A 19,041-nucleotide genomic window follows, 5' to 3' on the forward strand; every position below is an offset into this window, starting at 1 on the left:
CCTCTCAATATCACATTTGTCATATTGGTTAATGTTTTACCAGTATGTACAATTCACTCACAGGTTCAATGGTGTGTGATGTGCTGTAGTTCACAAGAAACAGAGGCTATTGTGCCATTCCAGGAACACCACTCTCAATCAAACTTTATAACCTGAACTTTACGTAAAAAACGTTGCATTAGCCAGCAATATCACTCCCACATTCTCATCTTGTTGTCCTTATACGGGGGTCTCAAGGCTGTGCTGTTTCACGCAGACTTAGATTTTTTTGTCCTACCAGACAACAGCATAAGAACATAAAGGTGGCCCATACACACAAACACACCATCTTTGTATGCCTCAACCTGTCCTATTAGCATCAAGACTTGTCTCCGGTATAATGTCTGGCTCTCTCTTTTCCGAGACAAGTTATAATTTTTCTTCCATAAATCTGCCAAGACCGGCAGTGTGTGATTAAACCAACAAACCTCTAAGGCAATGGCAACATCAAACATGCATATACACACAAAGACCCAGCCATACGGTTTCCCTCATTTAGCTAAAATGTAATAGGGGATTGGGGTGGGGGGGGGGTTGGGTAAGGGTTGTCCAGCTGCCTGTTGCCAGATGTGTTGCGCTCGGCTTCATACATGTGGTCCACATTATTCCCTCCCTCCTGCTCCACTATATGTAGACTGTATGAACAATAGAGGCCTGGTCATAAAAGGCAGAGTGTGGGAGGGATGAGAGACGTCCCCAGCCGCCGATGCAGACCTTTGCACCTTGACTGCAAAAACAGCAGCCAGATGGTGAAGTGTGCAGCCTAGCTGCTCTAAGGGAGGGTGGTGGTGGTGGTGGGGGGCAGACAGCTGAGAGGAAACTCCTAAATGTGTCCCAGCTGGGGAGGGGAAGAGTTGGGGGGGGGGGGGGCAGGGGGGGTGCAAAGGACAAGGCTGGACTAGCCTGCACCTTAATGGGAAGAGCAGATGCAGTGATAGGGGTCTGAGCTTATGAAAAGGAGGAGGAAGTGAACATCCATGCATATTCTCTACACCTGTGAGGCTCTAGTGAGTCACTAGTGAATAAATACGTGCTTAGATTAAAGTCTAAGTTAAACCATGCAAAGACACTGAGATGGCTCATTTTCATTTTACATAGTGATTTATAGCTGCAATGATCAATTATTTTCTATCAATTAATCAAATAATCTACAAGTGTGTTTTTTAAAAATATTTTTGTATTTATCAATTAATCAAATAAGAACGTAAGCGTTATTTTATCCTTATCGCACAATGGTATTTTGCAAAAATGTTGCTTTTAGATCTGCGAGCAAGCACTTTTAAAAAAACTTTTCACCAATAATGACGTGCCTAAAATAGGGATTGATTATGAATCATTATTTTATTATACATTTTTATAATCAGTTAAATCAATTAGTTCGATTAACTGTTACATCCCTAAATTACATGATTTCACTGATGGAGATGATCTAGTGGAATGCTTAATGACTGTAAAATTATGTGTGCATTTTCCAATTCTGGGTTACAGTAACATGTGTAGTGGACAGGGGACATTGAAAACAATGAAAAGCAAACCGAGAGACCCAGTTAGTCTTAACTATGAAATTACTGCACAATATCAATTGCATAACCACAAAGCGGCCATAATCACAATTAAACAGGAAAACTAATTGTTCTGGCAGTACTTCTACTATTGTGTGGTCTGCAAGCCGATATATGCACAGCAGCAACTAACAGTAACTTCTGGACGGCACTAAAAGTAAGATTATTGGTTGTTGGGACAGTAACTGCTAATCTAGGCTGTTCTGGCTTTATATGGATGATTATTCAGCTCTTATTTATTTATGAAATCCAGACTGTTGTCCACAGCATTACAGAGTCCCAAGTTTTCCAACCGGAACATTTATGTAACTGCTAATTATTCTGACGTCCTCATGCTACGCTCTCAGCAAAAGGAAACTTTAAAGTGGGCACAATCAGACCAGATCTAAAATTAGGAAATTAATGAGTCTTGTGTGAAGTCATAACATAGTGGGAGAAAGGGCTCAAATTACAGAAAGAAACTCAGCAAGAAAGGAATTTCCTGAAGTTAAGTAGCCCAGGAAATTATGTTTTGCCATAAATATTAATATTGTATAAAATTAGATTTAAAAAGATCAATGGCATAAAAATGCAGTAAAAAAATCGGCGGAGTATTTCAGGGAGTGAATAATTATGTTCATCCCCAAGTTTCACAGAAACTATTTTTATTTTATATGGAGGGAAACATAAAGTAAACCAACTCTGGTCCACACCCTTTACAGTGAGCTGTTTATCCAACTCTCATTTCCTCTACGACACTGAGCCGTCTGGCTGTGACCCAAAGACTTATCGACCATAATAGACTCACAGCTTGTCAACACTTTGCATCAAATTATAAGTACAGCTTTAAGCACCTAGCTGAAGCACGAAAAGTCGCCATACCTCATCCAGAATTTCATCAACAAAATGTGTACATATGTACGTATGACTGAAGACGCCATTACTTTCAAAGCGGATGTACTGAAACACAGAATGAGGACAGCCAACAGTATCCTACCCTGAAACGGATGGCTAGGATTGCCCACCTGGAGGTATTGTTATTGTGGCACAGCCATCCCTTTGTGGTATAGGATTTCACCTTGCATTGTCTCCTGGGTCAGGTGTGAAACTTGCCCCCTGCTTTCCACTTGCAGGAAAGCCTTCCTTGCTCAAGTAGGGGTGGGGTGTGGTGCAACGGGGGTAGCTAGTGATCTAATGTGGCGATGAGATCACAACACATCTGCACTTGCGGCCAATAGGCTGAGAGTGATTTGATAAGGATCCCCCGAGCAGTTGTAGCGATTTATCTGGTGGCACCGAGGCAGAGCTTATTGGAGCACTTCTTATGTCTTATTTTTTTACCTTGAAGCCACCGATGCGTTGATCTCTCTTGAACTCCTTGCCGTTCTTGAACCATTTGAGAGTGGGTACTGGGTTTCCACTGGCCTGACATCGGAACTTGACAGTCTTGCTAGCCGGAACGGCATGGAGCTTCTTCTCCATCTTCTCTGGATGAGCCCACTGGGGAGCCATCGCTAAAATGGAAGGCAGCCGGTTAGAAGATGTTGGATTGGTGTACAATAATTTCATTGCCTTGCTACCAGCTGTATTGTACGGTACAGTATATTCATGTGACATTAAAGCAACTTGAACCTTCAACATGTGGGTGAGGGAGAGTCAAATAGTGTACATCCGAAAAGTAAACACAAATCACAGCATACGAAATAATGAAAATTATCATTTATGTTAATTAGGTAGCTTATTTGTAAAAACCATAACCAAAAAGACCACCACAAAACGTTGTATTACAAGTTTCTAAAGTCCTGATAGATGCTTTAGAATCAATGCCAATTCTATTACTGAAATTATAGAATATAGAAATTTGGAATGTTTATTTGATTTGTTTTGTTTAACAGGGTGCAGTTCAATAGTTCTACACTGGCGCACACAAGCAATATAATTTTCCATTTTCTTAAGGAAATCGGAATGTTAATGACAACACGACATCTCCACTCAGCTGAAATGAATTTTCAGACTAACAACGGCCAAAAAACAAATCACAATGACTAACAGCAACAACAAAAAAAGAGAGGATCATCTGTAGATCCACAATATCATCCTTGAATCACATCACACCATTTCTACGTAATGATTTGCTATGTTAAAAACAAGGCCTTTCTTTAAATTCATTTATTATTGTTTTGACCACAGTGTCAAGATAGTCGTAAATGTCAATGAGTCACGGTGGTCTAAAAACATCCATCATGAAAGCACATAGTAAGCTCTCATGAGCTCGATAAGGCTGTAGGAGTCAAGGCACAAGGTCAGAGTCAGTGAGCCTGCCACGGTTGGTGGACTGCTGCTTTCCTTGTGGCCAAACAGTCCTAGCAGCCAGCTCATCATGCCTGAGTGACTTAATTGCTCTGTAGACTCAAACTCTAATCAGAGAGACACAAGGTTAACCAGGGTTGGTCAGCACCAGGACATTCCTGATGTAGTCACCAAGGTAACGAAAGCCATCTGAATCATAAGGGTGAAATCACTCAGCCCTGTTCAAGCCACAAATACACTATGGGCATAACGATGAATCATAGCATTCCCTAGTCACTGACAAATCATGAAAGTTAGTCATAATCTTACGCGGACACTTACGCAGCAGTTTCTGACCGCCTAAGAGTTTGGTTTCTTCGGAGGAAGACTCATCCTCCTCATCTTCATCCTCAGATGATGCCAGCGTATCAACTTGTGGACAGAAAGAAGAAGGGAGATTAATAGATATAATGCATACAATACAAAACAATACAATACAAATACTCTACAAAACATACTGGATTAAAGCTCAGTAGAAGGTATATTTAAGGAGTAAGGAGCTTAATCCAAACAAAATGCAAGGTAGGTATGATATACAGATTTATGGAAAATGTTGTACGTTTCATGCATGGCTAGAGATATTTCTAGCATGTATACACTAAAGTTAGTATACTATATGATTTTGCCCAAAACTGACACTAAATATAATATATATTTAATACTTTATATAGCTAAATATAATATAGCTACATTTGGGTCTTGTTTCATGTAACTGTTAATGTTCTGTTTTCCTCTGGGCCATAGACACACAACCATTGGACAATATGACTATGCCACGAAAACGACAACTTTAGACTATTTAGACTACAAACAAAGTCCATACCTGTGACTAGGGATGTCCGATATTATCGGCCTCCCGATATTATCGGCCGATATTAGCATAAAAATTGATATCGGGAAAATATCGGTATCGGTTTTTGAAAAAAAAAAAAAAATTTTTTTTTTTTTTTTTTTTTTTTTTTGCTTTATAAATAAGTTACAGGAGTTCTTACTGTATATGGTGTGTGTGATATGAAATTTGAGCTTACCCTAATCACAATAATCCCCGCATATATCGGTATCGGTTGATATCGGTATCGGTAATTAAGAGTTGGACAATATCGGTATATCGGTTATCGGTAAAAAAGCCAATATCGGACAACCCTACCTGTGACATTGAAGTAGTCGCTGTGGTTTCCGAAGGTGGTGCACGCGTACAGGCCAGAGTCTGCCGGCTCCAGACTCTCTATAGTCAGCTGGCCGCCATTACGGATCCGCGTGTGCTCACCATCCACCACCACCACATGGTCTTTGGTCCAGTTGACAGCCTGCTCTTTGTCCTTATTTGTGCAGATCAGATCTAGCTGGTCCCCAGGGTAGAGGGTGTACAGCTTGGCTTGACTTTCCACAGGGGCTGAAAAATAGTTAACAGAGGGAGATGGTGAGGTTAGTGGCTCAATAGGTTTACACCAGTGGTGTGTTCTACCAGTATACGCAGTATGATCAAACTGAAATTTAAAAAAAAAATAGTACTCCCTCTGTAACCACAATAATTAATTCTGTGACCGAGCGCGTATATGGGCACGTGCCGTGCGCAAGGGAATAATTATGGTATACTGTCTGATAAAACCTAGACAACATCACTGGTTTACACAACACTGATAACTAAGAATGTGGCTATCAAAACCATACATGAATGTGACTTTAATATGTAGGAAGATCTCATTTAAGCAGAATTTGTTGTGTGCAATCATATACGTAGATGAAAGGCGTCCGAGAGGTTTTGCATCATAGAAATTATGCCAAGAATGCAGAGAAGCCCTTTCCTTGGTGTCCCTAAAAATACCGACATTCTTCTCACTGATTGATTGAATACTTTATTTAAAAATGTAAAACAGTACATGATGTAGGTACAGTCAAAAGTTATGCTAAAAGGATAACACAAAAAGCCACAGGGGGCTTGTTTTCATTGTGGTCCACTCACTCACACACACAACACGACATCGACACAGTGTGTCATATTGTGTGACACACACACACGACAGGCTTATTGAATCCAAGCTTCTGCCAGGTTGAAAATGGAGCCATGGTTTCTTCTCAGTACAGTGTGGTGCCTGCCTAACCTCTCGCTCAAATTAAATCGCATCCCAAATTAGTCAAGGCCCAATCGTCAGGCTGGCAATGAGCTACCAGGGAAAGGATGGTGAAATTCAATTAGAGGAATACAGATGGGAAGGGGGGCATCACAGAGTGAGACACCTGAGCCCCCCTGTTCCCAGTGACTACACAGTGGAAGAGAGAGGGGGGGGGGGTGTAACCCAATTATGTTGACACATTGTCCATCACAATGGTGTTGTTTGTCCGGTGACAAAGGCAGAGATCGTGGGTGACCGGCAAACTTGCTTACGATCTTCACTATACAAAACAATCAACACTGTGAATAGCTTACTTCTGATTGTATAATCAGCAAAAGTTCATTTTCTAGAAAATACTTGGTGAGAATACCAAGGTCAAAAGAGGCATATTCAAAAATCGAATTCATTCCAATTGATTGTTTTACACTAGAACAAAAAAAAAAAAAGATGAACACCCACCGCAATCAACTGCCACCACACAGTGATCAACAAAAAACCCAAGAAGGGACATTCTGAGAACCATGCTAACCCTGAAATACACAGAATGAAAACACTGCACAGTGCGTAGGACTCTGTGTGATTGTAACATAAACGTTACTGCTCAAAACAGGAAGCACACCCATATAGCATAACCTCAGGACAACGCTAGCAAACCCGATCACGGTAATCCCTCCCTCCATCACAACAAAGGACTCTAAACAATAAAAAGAGAGGGGGGGGGGGGGGTGAAGAGAGCGAGGAGGGCGCAAGAGCATGTGCACGAGTGAGTGAGTGAGAGAGCGAGAGAGAGGGCCTGCAGCGGCAGGTTCTAGTGCCAGTTGCTATGGTGACCCCAGTTGGGTCTAGTAAAGGTATTTCCTGGATCACATATGTCTGACAGGCCCTTAATCCCAGCAGGAAAAGGGGCCAGGGGGTAGGATCAACTTTCTCTCCTCCAAAACAAAACTAAAAGAGGGGGAAAAGCAAAGCAAACGGGGAAGCGTTTAGTGATGGGATGAAGAGCTATCTAACCTCGTCACCAGCTAGCTCCACAAGGCTGGTTCTCCATGCGTTGTGTAGTGTGCGTGGGGCCCATTTCCACTCCAGTGTGTTTTTGCTCCTCGCCCTCTAAAATCGCTGATGCCACTGATAAGGCTGTGTCAACATTCCAGCAATTAATCTAGTGACAGACATCATAAAGAGCCCATAAAAGCCATAATTCTTTTCTGCTTGTGGCTTCATTGTACAGCACAGTTGGAATCCTTTGTGCTGCTGTGACAACCTACTTAAAAGTGCAGTAAGACAAAGCACATTGTGGTATAAACACCACGGTTTCAAGAACATTCAGAGCCAACACAATGATCCCATTTTCACCTTCATCGACTACTTTCACGTTACAACCACTACCTATGTTTTTATTAAATTGCCAGTCACTTTATAGATTTTCAAACAACAAGAGTGAGTCATCATCCATCTTTAAAAAACAGTGTGCATTAACCTTTTCTTTTCTTTTACATTAAAGTATTAATCCACACCTAGGGGTATGTAACTTCACTATCTATCTGTCATTCAGAACATTTTTAATCGCATCTGTTCAAATGGAGTTAAATATTAGTTTTGTAACATCGTTCTTTTAATGTTCGGATGTTTCAGCTGAATTAATGAACCAGGTCCTATGATCGGATTAACCTGGATTTCGGGCCATATTTTCTAAAAGCAACCCAGCTGGAACAGTGCTCACATGGGTTCTTCCAACCACTTGGAAAAGTTGATTGACATGCTTTAAAATCATACTAATTATACAAAGGGGTTTTGTCAAGGAGGAAAGCAGGCAACACAAGGTTCTGAATTACGGGGGAATGCGAGTCTTTAAGTTCCAAGATTGACTACAACCCACATGAAAAGGTCTTGAGCAAGTTGGCGCCAGTCTATGGAACCTTCTCGGCTTCAAGATAGGAAGCAATATGCCGCGTGAATGACTGTTGGGATTTCCTGCTCTTGCTGGAGTGATGGTTGAGTGCAGTAAAGACCGGCTTGTAGAAGCACTGTGATGGCATAAAGACAAAACTTCACTAGGAGGGCCAGTTTTCCCCTGCTGATTTGACCACAAGCAGAGTGAAGGGGAATAGTGGGTGGGGGGTGCTGATAAGTGACAATAGGCAGGACTGGCAGGAAGTGAAAGAATAGCACAAGGCCCATTAGCAAGCCCAAATCCTTCACAGAGTAAAGTGTCCTTCTAAAAGCACTCCAATTGAGGATGTTTTCATCCCTAAATGAGGCATTGACAATCACCATGAATTAGCACTCTGCAGGGGGGGGGGGCACCCTGTGGTGTAAGAAATTAACCTTTAAGTTATTCTTGTGTCATTACAATGAGCTACACTGCATTTACAATTTGCAATATGCCTTATTTACTGGAAAAACAAGCCTTTAAGCCGAGTTCACTAACAGTTTCATTCTATATTTTACTATCTCTGATAGTAAAGTTCATCTCTAAGCTCTCCTGTCTGAGAAACGTCTGCCTCAGGGCTATGACAGCTGTAGATCTTTGCTCCACTTATTAAGGGTCAGCGTCTTTTTGTGCCTTTGATTGACAGCAGATGACATACTCAAAGTAACACACACACACACACACACACACACACACACACACACACACACACACACACACACACACACACACACACACACACACACACACACACACACACACACACACACACACACACACACACACACACACACACTGTCTCGTGATTTAACCACGACCAGCTCTAATCTCAGGTCACATTTTAAGATAAAAACATAAGCCTTGAATGAAGGCACTGTGGCCAAGGAGGAGGGGTCCTGATCTTTAGAATGGTAGTCGTGGTGGTGGGCCTGGGCCCAAAATTAAACTGAATTGATTGAGAAAATGGCCTTTTCTTACATCAACAAAATGCAACAAAAAAACAAGAGAAAACAAACAAAAGGGGCACGCATAAACTCGACCATTTCCATATAACCATTTTGCTTCACCACCGGAGACAAAAGGAATGCAACCAAATGGTTCTGCTGTGATTGTTTGTCGACAGCTGAAGCCATCCGTCACCCAGCAGGGGAGTGGGGGGGGGGGGGGCGGGGGGGTGATGCATTCCCAAGCAGAATTGGTGGGGGAAGCAGGAGGCAAAGCAGGGGGGGGGGGGGCTTCAGAGATAGTACCTGGCCATTTGGTGATTGAGAACTGGGTGGAGGTTCAATGCATCAAACTGCCCCCCCACCCTCAGCTGCAATATATCTCCTCGCCTGAGAAGAAAAACATTCTTCTCAGAAACCCTATCTTTTAAGATGAGAGAGGACTCAATGTAGCATCTTACCTCCTTTTCTTTAAAAAAAAAACAGATAATTTATAGTTTCCCTGGCAGTTAACTCCTCTCTCAGTGACAACAAATACCTTTTCATTACAAAAGGAGCAGAGGAGCAGGCAGGCAGTTGCCCTCGGGCTGCAGATGGGAGTCATTTACTCCTCCCTGTCCCACTGCTCGCTTAAACACAGCCATGGCAAGTTTATTTTAGGGCTCACAGCCCAAGAGAGACCCTCGTGCATAATTACTCTAATTATAATGCTGAGCTTTATCATATTCTTTTTGCTGGGCTCCACTTCCGACTGCTGAGGGTAAACATCCAAAAACTATCTACCCACAAGTCCAGGCAGCTATTACACTGTTGGACTGCTTCCAAGAGACACATTTTTAAGGATTCAATTTCAATGTGTCTTTCCCCTTTTGAGGTCTGAACTTGTGCAACCACCCGGCCAGGGTAACCTTTTTCCTAAGCAAACTTTAAGTTGAAGGTTTTAGTTACCTTTTCTTTAACACAAAATAACAATTGAAACCAGCTTCACAATTTTCAGCAGGTCTGGAGGCAACACATTTTTCTCAAGCTGATAAGCTTCATTTAGTTAGGACAAAAGGGCATTGCTACTAGTTGCAAACAACAGTTCACTAGCTACACCAGAGTCAGTAAAGCCCACTGAAACAACATCAGACAGGGAAATGGAGGTGGGGGGGATCACTGACACAACAAAGAAGCAAATCTTACCAGAACGCCAGAGACACAGTGAGATAACATTCCTAAAACTAATGCCCTTATCACCAGAGGGCCGTGCCAATAATCATCTAAATGATGATATATGTATCTAACTATCAATTCCATCGACAAAGCTCAATTAATCATAAAAAATAATACATTTACAAATAAGGGGATTAATGAGAGTTAAAGATGCATTAAGTGAAAATATGTATTAAATAGCTCTATATTCCCATAACAATCATTGCTATACAGGGTTTGTTCAGTAACAGGGATTTTCAGGTCAGGATACCAATTTCATCCAATCTATCTACAATTAAGGCATTTAGCAGACGCTCTTTATCCAGAGCAACTTACAGTGGAACTCCATTCAGACTTTTGGTGCATCAGCACCGAGTCACAGTGCTCCTTACAATCAGGAGAGAGAACAGGATACACAAGTGAAATTGATGAAACAAAGAAATGAGTAGACAAATTATTAACAGGAACACAAGCTGATAAATTATCTTTGTGGGGTTCTCTCTCCTGATTGGATGAAATCTGTAACCCACCTGAAAATGTATTTTCTGCTTTTCTTCCCCTCCATGTTAATGAATGCAGCCGTTTCCACTGGTCAAGATTTTTTCCCCCCGCTCATAGAAATACAGACTTCCCAGTTTGGCTGGGATTGGCGAGAACAGTCGCACACAAACCTGTGCGTGCAATAAAAAGCGTGTGCAGACACTTTTTTGGTGGTTCCGTGCTGAGCAAACACTTATGATTACTACATCACTATACAGTTTTAACTTTTTTCACTTATAGCACCTGTACATAAACAGAAGAAAAGTATCGCACAAACAAAGAGTAGTACAAGAATGACTGGATCAATGAATCTTACCTTCATCATTACTGGCCGGCCGGCATTGGGCCGGTAAAACCTGGGCGAGCAAAGCCAGAAACAGCAGTAAGCTTGGCCCCGCTAGCATCCTGTTGAGGGAGCTATAACTGCTGGCTTCTTTGCGAGTGGACCTCCATTCAGACTTTTGGTGCATCAGCACTGGGTCATTCACAGTGCTAGACTGAAAAGAATAAAACAAACACAATTGTATGAGCGTGTGGGTTTGTTAGCAAACTTCCTGCCTCTCTAATGCCGTTATCAGTAAAAACTGAAGCTTTGGGGTAATGTGTCAGAAACAATTTATGATCCGTGTTGAGAGTGTGGAATCACATTTTTACTTTACAATTGGTTTATGGTTCCTCAAAAACAGAGAGGGGGGGGGGGGGGGGGGGGGGGGGGGGCATTACTGAGTATTTCCACAATTAAGACTAGGCTATATGCTGTAGTGTAGACTAAACTTCAGCTCCAGTCTGTAATTGTCTTGTTCGCACAGAAACAGTTCCCCTTTCATCAAAAAACGTTTTGTATTTTCACAAAGTTCAAGGAAAGAACTAGCAGTATTTAGGCCTACTTGTACACAGTGCACACACACTATGTGATAAGAGAATAACACCACAAGCATAGTGAATCAGCCATACACATTTATAAAGAATAATAATGCAGACTCAATTAATGTTTAGTTCTATACTAATGTGAGATTGCCTTGCCATTTAAAAATTCTGAATACAAAATTGGGTCTATTCCATGCCTACTCAAACCATTCTTAGTCTGATGTCATTGCTTTCATTATCATACTGTGGTTAAGGAAAGCTGGTCTAAATGGGCATACTGCAGAAGCGGGTGAATCTTGGATGCACATCTGCTCGCATCATCACCTCTACAGCATCTGGCCATTGAGATTAACACTTGCCCCTAACCCCCATAATCCCCCTTGAGGAATTTGTTAAGGACCAAAAAAAAACTAAAGTCTGTTATGTGACACCCCTGTAGAGACCGCCAAGCCATCATTTCCACACTCAAAGATCTATCACCTAGCAGTTGGTTTTGGTCCCAAACCCAACATGACCCTCAACCACCATTTGCTGCCATGCTTGTCAACTTGTGTGAAACAAATGCTGGTTGTAAGCCAAACTTGAAAACAGTAGGTACTCTCTAAAAACTCTCAGGAGTTTACATTAATATTCAGGATTTTGCCGTTTAAGATCAAATAAAAAAATCATCACAATCACGCTAAACCCCCAAAACATGTGAAAGCTCCTTCAGTAAACACAAACTTTGACGTACTTAAGACAGAGAAATTATGACAACTTAAATACACTTTTGGTCTACGCCATCAAGACACGCAAGCTTTTTTGATTTCTTTGAGGAGCTAGTGATTTCTTTGAGCGTCCTTCATTAAAACACTCATTGTGTTCTCTTCAAAACCAATTCAATTTCACTTTCCAAGAATGGGCCAGTGTTCCGGCAGCTGAGTTGGATCATGGGGTCCATGGGGATAAAGCAGCTTGGTCATCCCAGCCCTGTAAGCAGTGAGTCAGTGTTTGGGCAGGATCCAAGAATCCACTTCTGCTGCCAGACAGAAGGAAGTCCAGAGAGCATGCAGCCGACCACGTTCCCTGGGCTCTCATCACGACATGACCACTAAGACAACAGTCCATAATTGAGGGAGATGAAAACAGTGTCTTCAAGTGTGGGACACAGAATGCTCTGTCATGTTATGCTCACGGTTCAACCTGTGGCTTACTATACATGAGTCACATAGAATGCACTCATTGTGTGCTCAAAGTGACTCCTGACCTGAATGAGTCCTAGACCACCGATTACCGATGTTTTGACCGATATTTTCATATTTTGTCAAAAAGTGCACAGTTAACATTTAACTTTTTACTTAAGCATAAGCCCTTTTGAAAATGTTCTCCTATTATGACATGCCAGGTTGAAAGTGGTTAAAAATGGCGCTCGGGCGGTGTAGTGTAGTGATAGGACGTTCACGACGATTCGTTGTAAATGATTCGATCTTCTGGCGTGAACATGAAACCGTTACGTTCAGGCTTTCGTTCGTGCCCCCCCCCCCCCCCCCCCCCGCTGTTCTTCCAAATAAATTACTTAACATTATTTATTGTAGTTATTTATTACTTCTACAAATGATTATATAACAAAAAAGAAAAGATTGTGTGCAATTAGAGCGTGAATGACAGTGCTGTGTTTCTGTGCAGTCATGTCAGTCGGATGCACACAGTTGCATGCATATAGTAGCCCATGTGCTCCGCCGGGACCGGTCCGGAAGTGCTACTGAACGTTGAACGTGAACGAATCATTTGAACGGATCACTGCCGTGAACATGAACGAAATCATTCGAACACTGAAATGAACGTCTTTTTCCCCATCACTGGTGTAGTGAAATACCTGCCCACCACCACATAGTCTAGGGGTTTGAAGCCACGGCGGTGCATCCCGCTTTATTGAGATTGTCTTCCCCGCTTGGAGGAGGGAAGCCGGGCGGGGAGGGTGATATTTAAGGACTGGTGTGGCACCTGTCTGCAGGGAGTGCTGGGCGTGAGGAGTTGGAGGCGCTACGTCCTCCCGGCAGGGGCTCCTCACTGGCAGGTGAGCCAGTAGGGTACAACAGCAGTGACAACACACAGAAATGTGTGTGTGTGGAGGAATTAATTGGCATACAAATAAATTGGGGAGAAGAAAGGGATACAAATTTTTGGCTACCTTAAAGTATAAAAATCAGGACACATCGGCTGCATAATTGCTGATACTGATGTCGTACAAAAAGTAATCGTGGTCGATATATCGGCCAATATCGGTCTGGCTCAAAATAATATGTCCATTGACTGCAAAGGTGGACTTGATTATGGTTGCCACTCAGGTTCTTCTTAAATGTTGTTCAGACACACTATTAATGATGAACACACACAAGAGAGAATATTCCCAGTATCTAAATGGAGAGGAGCTGTACACTCACAACTGAGGAAGTTCAGAATATTCAAATGCATTATTTTTCCAAACGTGACCAAGCAAAAACCCTAAATCACAAAACTGCATCCTATATGATTAGGTTTAGTCCAACTTTTGTTGAATTAACTTACATTTATTCGGTAGCTTTATGTTTTCATTACAGAGGAATTATACATCAGAGTAAAGGCTTGCTGTTGACGTCGTTGACCAAAACAAAAACAAAACGTACATAAAATGTTCTGAAGTGTCTTGCTTGTTAATGGATTCAAAGACCTAATACCAATCTGTATTTTATTCAAAGACAACTGTTCACTCTCCTGATAACCTGTCCTATGTAATTACAGGGACAGACAGCATGTAACAGTTCTCACAGGTTACATAGGTCACTTTCAAAAGTGAATGCATATACTTTGGAAAGTGAAAAATCATTTGCTCAAATGCATACCATTTGTAAAAATGCTTTTGGATTTTGATCTGTATTGGAAGACATTTTCCAAGCACATTTTTCCCCAAACTCAGTTAGACCAGTAGATGCAGCAATGCAACTGAATGCATTCAGATTTGCAACAACACCTTGAGTCAGTAAGCAGTGAGTGGTTCTGTAAGGCTGCAGTCAGTGTAACGGTGAAGGTGGCAAGTAACACTTCCCTAAATGTTTAAGAATTGGCAATATAGATTGATATCAAGGCTATAAAGATATATCAGAATACAGATCAAAAGGAACTTATTTCATACAAATAAATAAAAGGCTATATACTGAGGACCCCAGCATTTGCACATATAGGCTGTCTGATTGTTTTGAGTGCCTACTATATTTTTGAGAACGCAGTACACATATATCCTAGTTCTAATGTACAAACACTGCAGTGTAGATTCAGACAATGATTAATTTATATATTTGTATACCATTATTTGTTTTAATTTAGGACAAATGCAACGTGACATAATATCCATTGATTTTCAAAATCATAAAAAGCTTATAAACTCTCCAGCTCCCAGTGTTAACATAATGAAACTTAGGGAATTCAACACCCAAGGAGATCAAACACCAGGGAAAAGCCTAGTTGTTTTTCTACGTTCTTTAGGGATCACATCATTTCTGAAAATCCGCCAAATCAGAGGGCTTAGATTAGTGGATATTTACATGGAAGACACATCTTGCTTCTGTCATCATACAATGACACCGGTTACTGGCTTACGCCAAAGTGTGGCCAGCCCCATAATTACTGTTCAATGGCATCCATGCATAAAATTCCTCTGCTCTCCAATTCTGTAGCCCAACCCCAGTCAATCCTGCATTCCCAGGAACGGGCCAGGCGGCTGGCGCACATATCCTTTTTTTTGCCATGATGGTGCAATTCAGCACACGTAACTCCATTTGACTATTCCCCCCAGGCTACTGTTTTCAGGAAAACAAAAAGCTCCAGGTTTTTCCTCGTCAGAGTCATACAGTAACACACAACTTCTAGTCTGTAGGTTTCCAGTAGCATGACATTAATGAGCTTGCATGGGTCCTGGAAAGTGAAAATCAATGTCAAGATGACATTGCATGTCATTCAGTCAATACTGCCTCAGTTTGAAAATGTTTGGTATGGGGCGTCCCAATAATAATGAAACTTGAAACCTTGGTAGTATACCAGTGATCAACTAATTTATTTGCACACCACCAAATCAACTTTACATCAACAACAAATGAAAAACAACCTAACACAACCCTGTAAAAATGTTACGTTCCTTAAAGAGCTGTTTATCAGATAAATAACTAGACCGTTGCACTCACAACTCTAAAAAGCTTTAAAACCACTAGTCCAAACCTAACCTAATCATAGGTCGATTACCAAACAGCATTCAGGCTCAGGTCTAAAGGATAGGACGCCTTGCCACGTCTTTCTCTATGGACTTACTGGTTGTAGGTATGATTATACAGCTTCAACAATAATTTCTGTGCCAGTTGAGCTGCCTAGTAGTAAATTAAAGGGCAGGAGAATTCCACACTTCCCCATGGTGGCTCAAGAGAAAACATCTTTTGCTGCAATTCCCTCTGGTTTTCTGCCTCAACTATCTATTTTCTCCATCTCATTTTTAAATATTTAAAACAAAACATTAGTCCACACACATCATTTCACTAAAGCCAGACTTCAACATGCAGTCCTCCCTGTAGTGATGTGTGCCCTTTGAGCATCTAAAAAGCAACAACACTGAATTTCACCATTAGTGATTATTTATGTGTCCTGCTTGTATCAAAGGATAATATTGTGTTAAGTGTTAATTTAGTTTCACACTAGGAACAAGAAACAAAGCAGCAGAGTTTTGTCAGACAGTCTGTCTAGTCTACTACTGAGATGACTGGCATCACTTCGCTTGACAAAGACGGCTAAGGATGGATAAACTGACAACAAATATCTTCTGGTTGAAAACACGTATCAATGCTGCATAACTCAAGGCCCAAGCCAAGATGTTCACAAAGTTTAAACTGTCAAAAGGGCAATTCCAGACTGTGCATTAATTTACAGACAATTAATTATATTAGGCCTAAAACCTAGTTTATGTTGTTTTTTGTTGTTGTTTCAGTTTGCTCTCAATGCATACTGAGAGCTGCTCAAACACAAGTCAGTTACATGCATTCTCCTTTGAGCAAAGGGGATGTCTTTGGGTGTTTCAATGATAATGCAGCCCATCCAAAAAGGATGAGTAGCCTAGTATTCATTACAGTAGCTTACCTGCTAACCTCTCTAGTCGGCTACTGCTATTACTGGAAATATAAAACTATTAACCTAAAGAAAGGGCTTTCCTGTCTGTTTTCAGGAGTGCTCAGTTTGGGCCTAGTAGCGAAACCCCCCCACCCCCCAGCGTGGGGATGGAGGTGTTAATACATCACAGCGAGACAGCCGACTGTTTTCTTTTCTTTCTTTTTTTTAATGATAATAATAATAATAATAAGAAAATAGGACAAATTTAGGAGACAAAAACGTTTTGAAGTCTCAAGTTTGAGGACCAAAATCGTATTTTTGGTTGTTGTTGCTGAAATCTAATACATTCTTGATTCTTCTAATAAAAGAAGATCGTAAATTCTTTCATTTTTCTCAAGAGAACTAGAAGCGTATCTAAAACACATAAATATGTATATATTAGCATCCTGCGCTAACCAGACACACGGTAGACAGTCAGACACACAATAATGAAATGAAAACAAAAAAGTGAATAAAGAACTCACCTTATTGGCGGGGGGCTGTAGAACAGCCAGTGTAGAAACAACTACGTTGACCAGACGACTGGCAGACTGAGATTTAATGTTGAAAACTTTCCCCTCCAAAGACAAACTGCTATATCCACTGGATCGCGTGTTCCGAGAACTTAAAAGAGTAGCGCAACTACTCAAAACCAGCAACTTTATGCGAGTTTGACCATGTTTTGACCAACTTCTATTGAAGTAGAGAGAACAACGCACGCATCAAAAGAATGTGTAGCTCCTCCACGCTCCGTAAAATCCAAGGATTTAAAGCGGAGGGGGTGAAACGAAATGTAAAGATATAATGTGCGCTTTGAAATGAAATGGTGGCGTTTTGTGTGGAACCGCGTTGTTTTTTTTCTAGAAAGATCGAATCCCGTACCTTAAGTTACAACCCGTGGAAAAATCCAAAGTAATTACTGGAGCCGCGAGTCGAGCGAGGGGTTGTTGATCCCAAACCGAGTCGCTCACGGTGGAAAAAAAAGTCCATTCGCCGCCGAAAAACTATATACTAAAGTTGATCAACTTCCCAAAACACAGGACACCGAAACATAGGTGCGACTTCCTTTGGCTGAAAGAAGATTAAACATCTACAAATCCAAACTATTTTGGTCATTCCGGTGCTAAAACGGTGCAGCGTTAGTACGAGACTTTCTTTCAGTGTCGGTAATATACGCGCATCCTCCTCCCCTGTGGTAAAGAAACCTGGCTCCCCCTGTCTGAGCATCACCTCGACACTCTACCCACTCTACCCGTCCCGAAATGTGGCCGCTTTGCATTGTGGGGATTGTAGTTCTGCTAGCCTAAACCATTGGTTCTCAAAGTGGGGTTCTGGGGGGGAGGGTACCAGGGGGTCCCCAGCTAAATCAGTTAATATAGCGTCACAATCATTTTAACCACTTTTTTCATATTTTATACTATAGCTAGTATTCAAAAATAGCCAATATACAAGCTCATAGCACTGCACGAAGTAACATGCTATGAGCTTGTAGATCTGCTATTTTTGGAAAATATTTAAAATTTGCTTCTGGGGGTCCCTGGTAGAGCATATTTTTCAGATGGGGGTCCGCGGCCAAATATAATATCAATTTGGGGGTTCTTCATACAAAAACGTTTGAGAACCACGTCCACTGGCCTAAACCCATGATGGTTTGGTCACTTCATCACTCAACAATTGATCTAGATTCTAGGTAAGTTTATTTTAGCAAGGATACTATAAATTAAGCATTACATTAAGTATAAATTAAGCTTAACGACATTAAGGCCACCTGAGTTAAAGTAAAAGTTGTTTATTATGAAACTTAGTTTCCTCTCACTTTTAAATAGGGGCCTCTAAGTAATAATGTTACATAACCTTTGACAGCTTTGCAGATAGGTCTAACAAAGAGTTCAGTCCAGTGCAGAGTTCAGTGCAGATGTCAATGTTAAGACAAAAGACAGGGGCTGGTCTTTTAATTCAATACTTGGGACAAAGGACTACTTGTATATTGTGAAATAGTAGATAACTTGGGTCACAGTGAAAATGTGATTTCCTTCATGGCCTCAAAGGAGGGGTTCATCATAGCCAAAGACAGTTTAGTTGTTTGCTGTGCAAACAGCAGGGGTGTGGGATTTTGTGCACTAACTTGTTGCCTATAACAATGGACCACCATTTCCATTCATTGGCCATTATGGCCTATTACCTTCTCTGGGGCAAAAGCTTTCTCCAAAGTGGTAAAACATTGTAAAATTATAGGCCTTAAATGGGGTGTGATATTATATGTACCGTATATATGTAGAAAATATATATATATATATATATTTTATTTTATTAAACAGAAAATAAATGTTCAGGTCAGGATACCTGATCCAGCCAGGAGAGAGAACCCCACACATTTA

The 19,041-nt window shown here is 41.2% G+C and overlaps 1 protein-coding gene across 2 annotated transcripts in view; it reads right to left on the reverse strand.

The window, feature by feature from the left end:
- Positions 1–17,862, reverse strand: part of fgfr1a (fibroblast growth factor receptor 1a) — a 34,652-nt gene extending 16,790 nt beyond the window's left edge. For both annotated transcript variants that reach the window (XM_084055606.1, XM_084055607.1), the window contains exons 1-5: positions 17,149–17,862; positions 10,968–11,148; positions 5,077–5,322; positions 4,212–4,301; positions 2,922–3,094 (exon numbers count right to left, since the gene is read on the reverse strand). In XM_084055606.1, the coding sequence (XP_083911732.1) occupies positions 2,922–3,094; positions 4,212–4,301; positions 5,077–5,322; positions 10,968–11,121 (663 nt within the window). In that variant the 5' untranslated portion in view covers positions 11,122–11,148; positions 17,149–17,862. The remainder of the gene's footprint in view (positions 1–2,921; positions 3,095–4,211; positions 4,302–5,076; positions 5,323–10,967; positions 11,149–17,148) is intronic.
- Positions 17,863–19,041: the final 1,179 nt, after the last annotated feature.

The sequence above is a fragment of the Gymnoscopelus microlampas genome (genome assembly GCF_963454915.1).
Source record: "Gymnoscopelus microlampas genome assembly, chromosome: 4".
Classification (NCBI taxonomy): domain Eukaryota; kingdom Metazoa; phylum Chordata; class Actinopteri; order Myctophiformes; family Myctophidae; genus Gymnoscopelus; species Gymnoscopelus microlampas.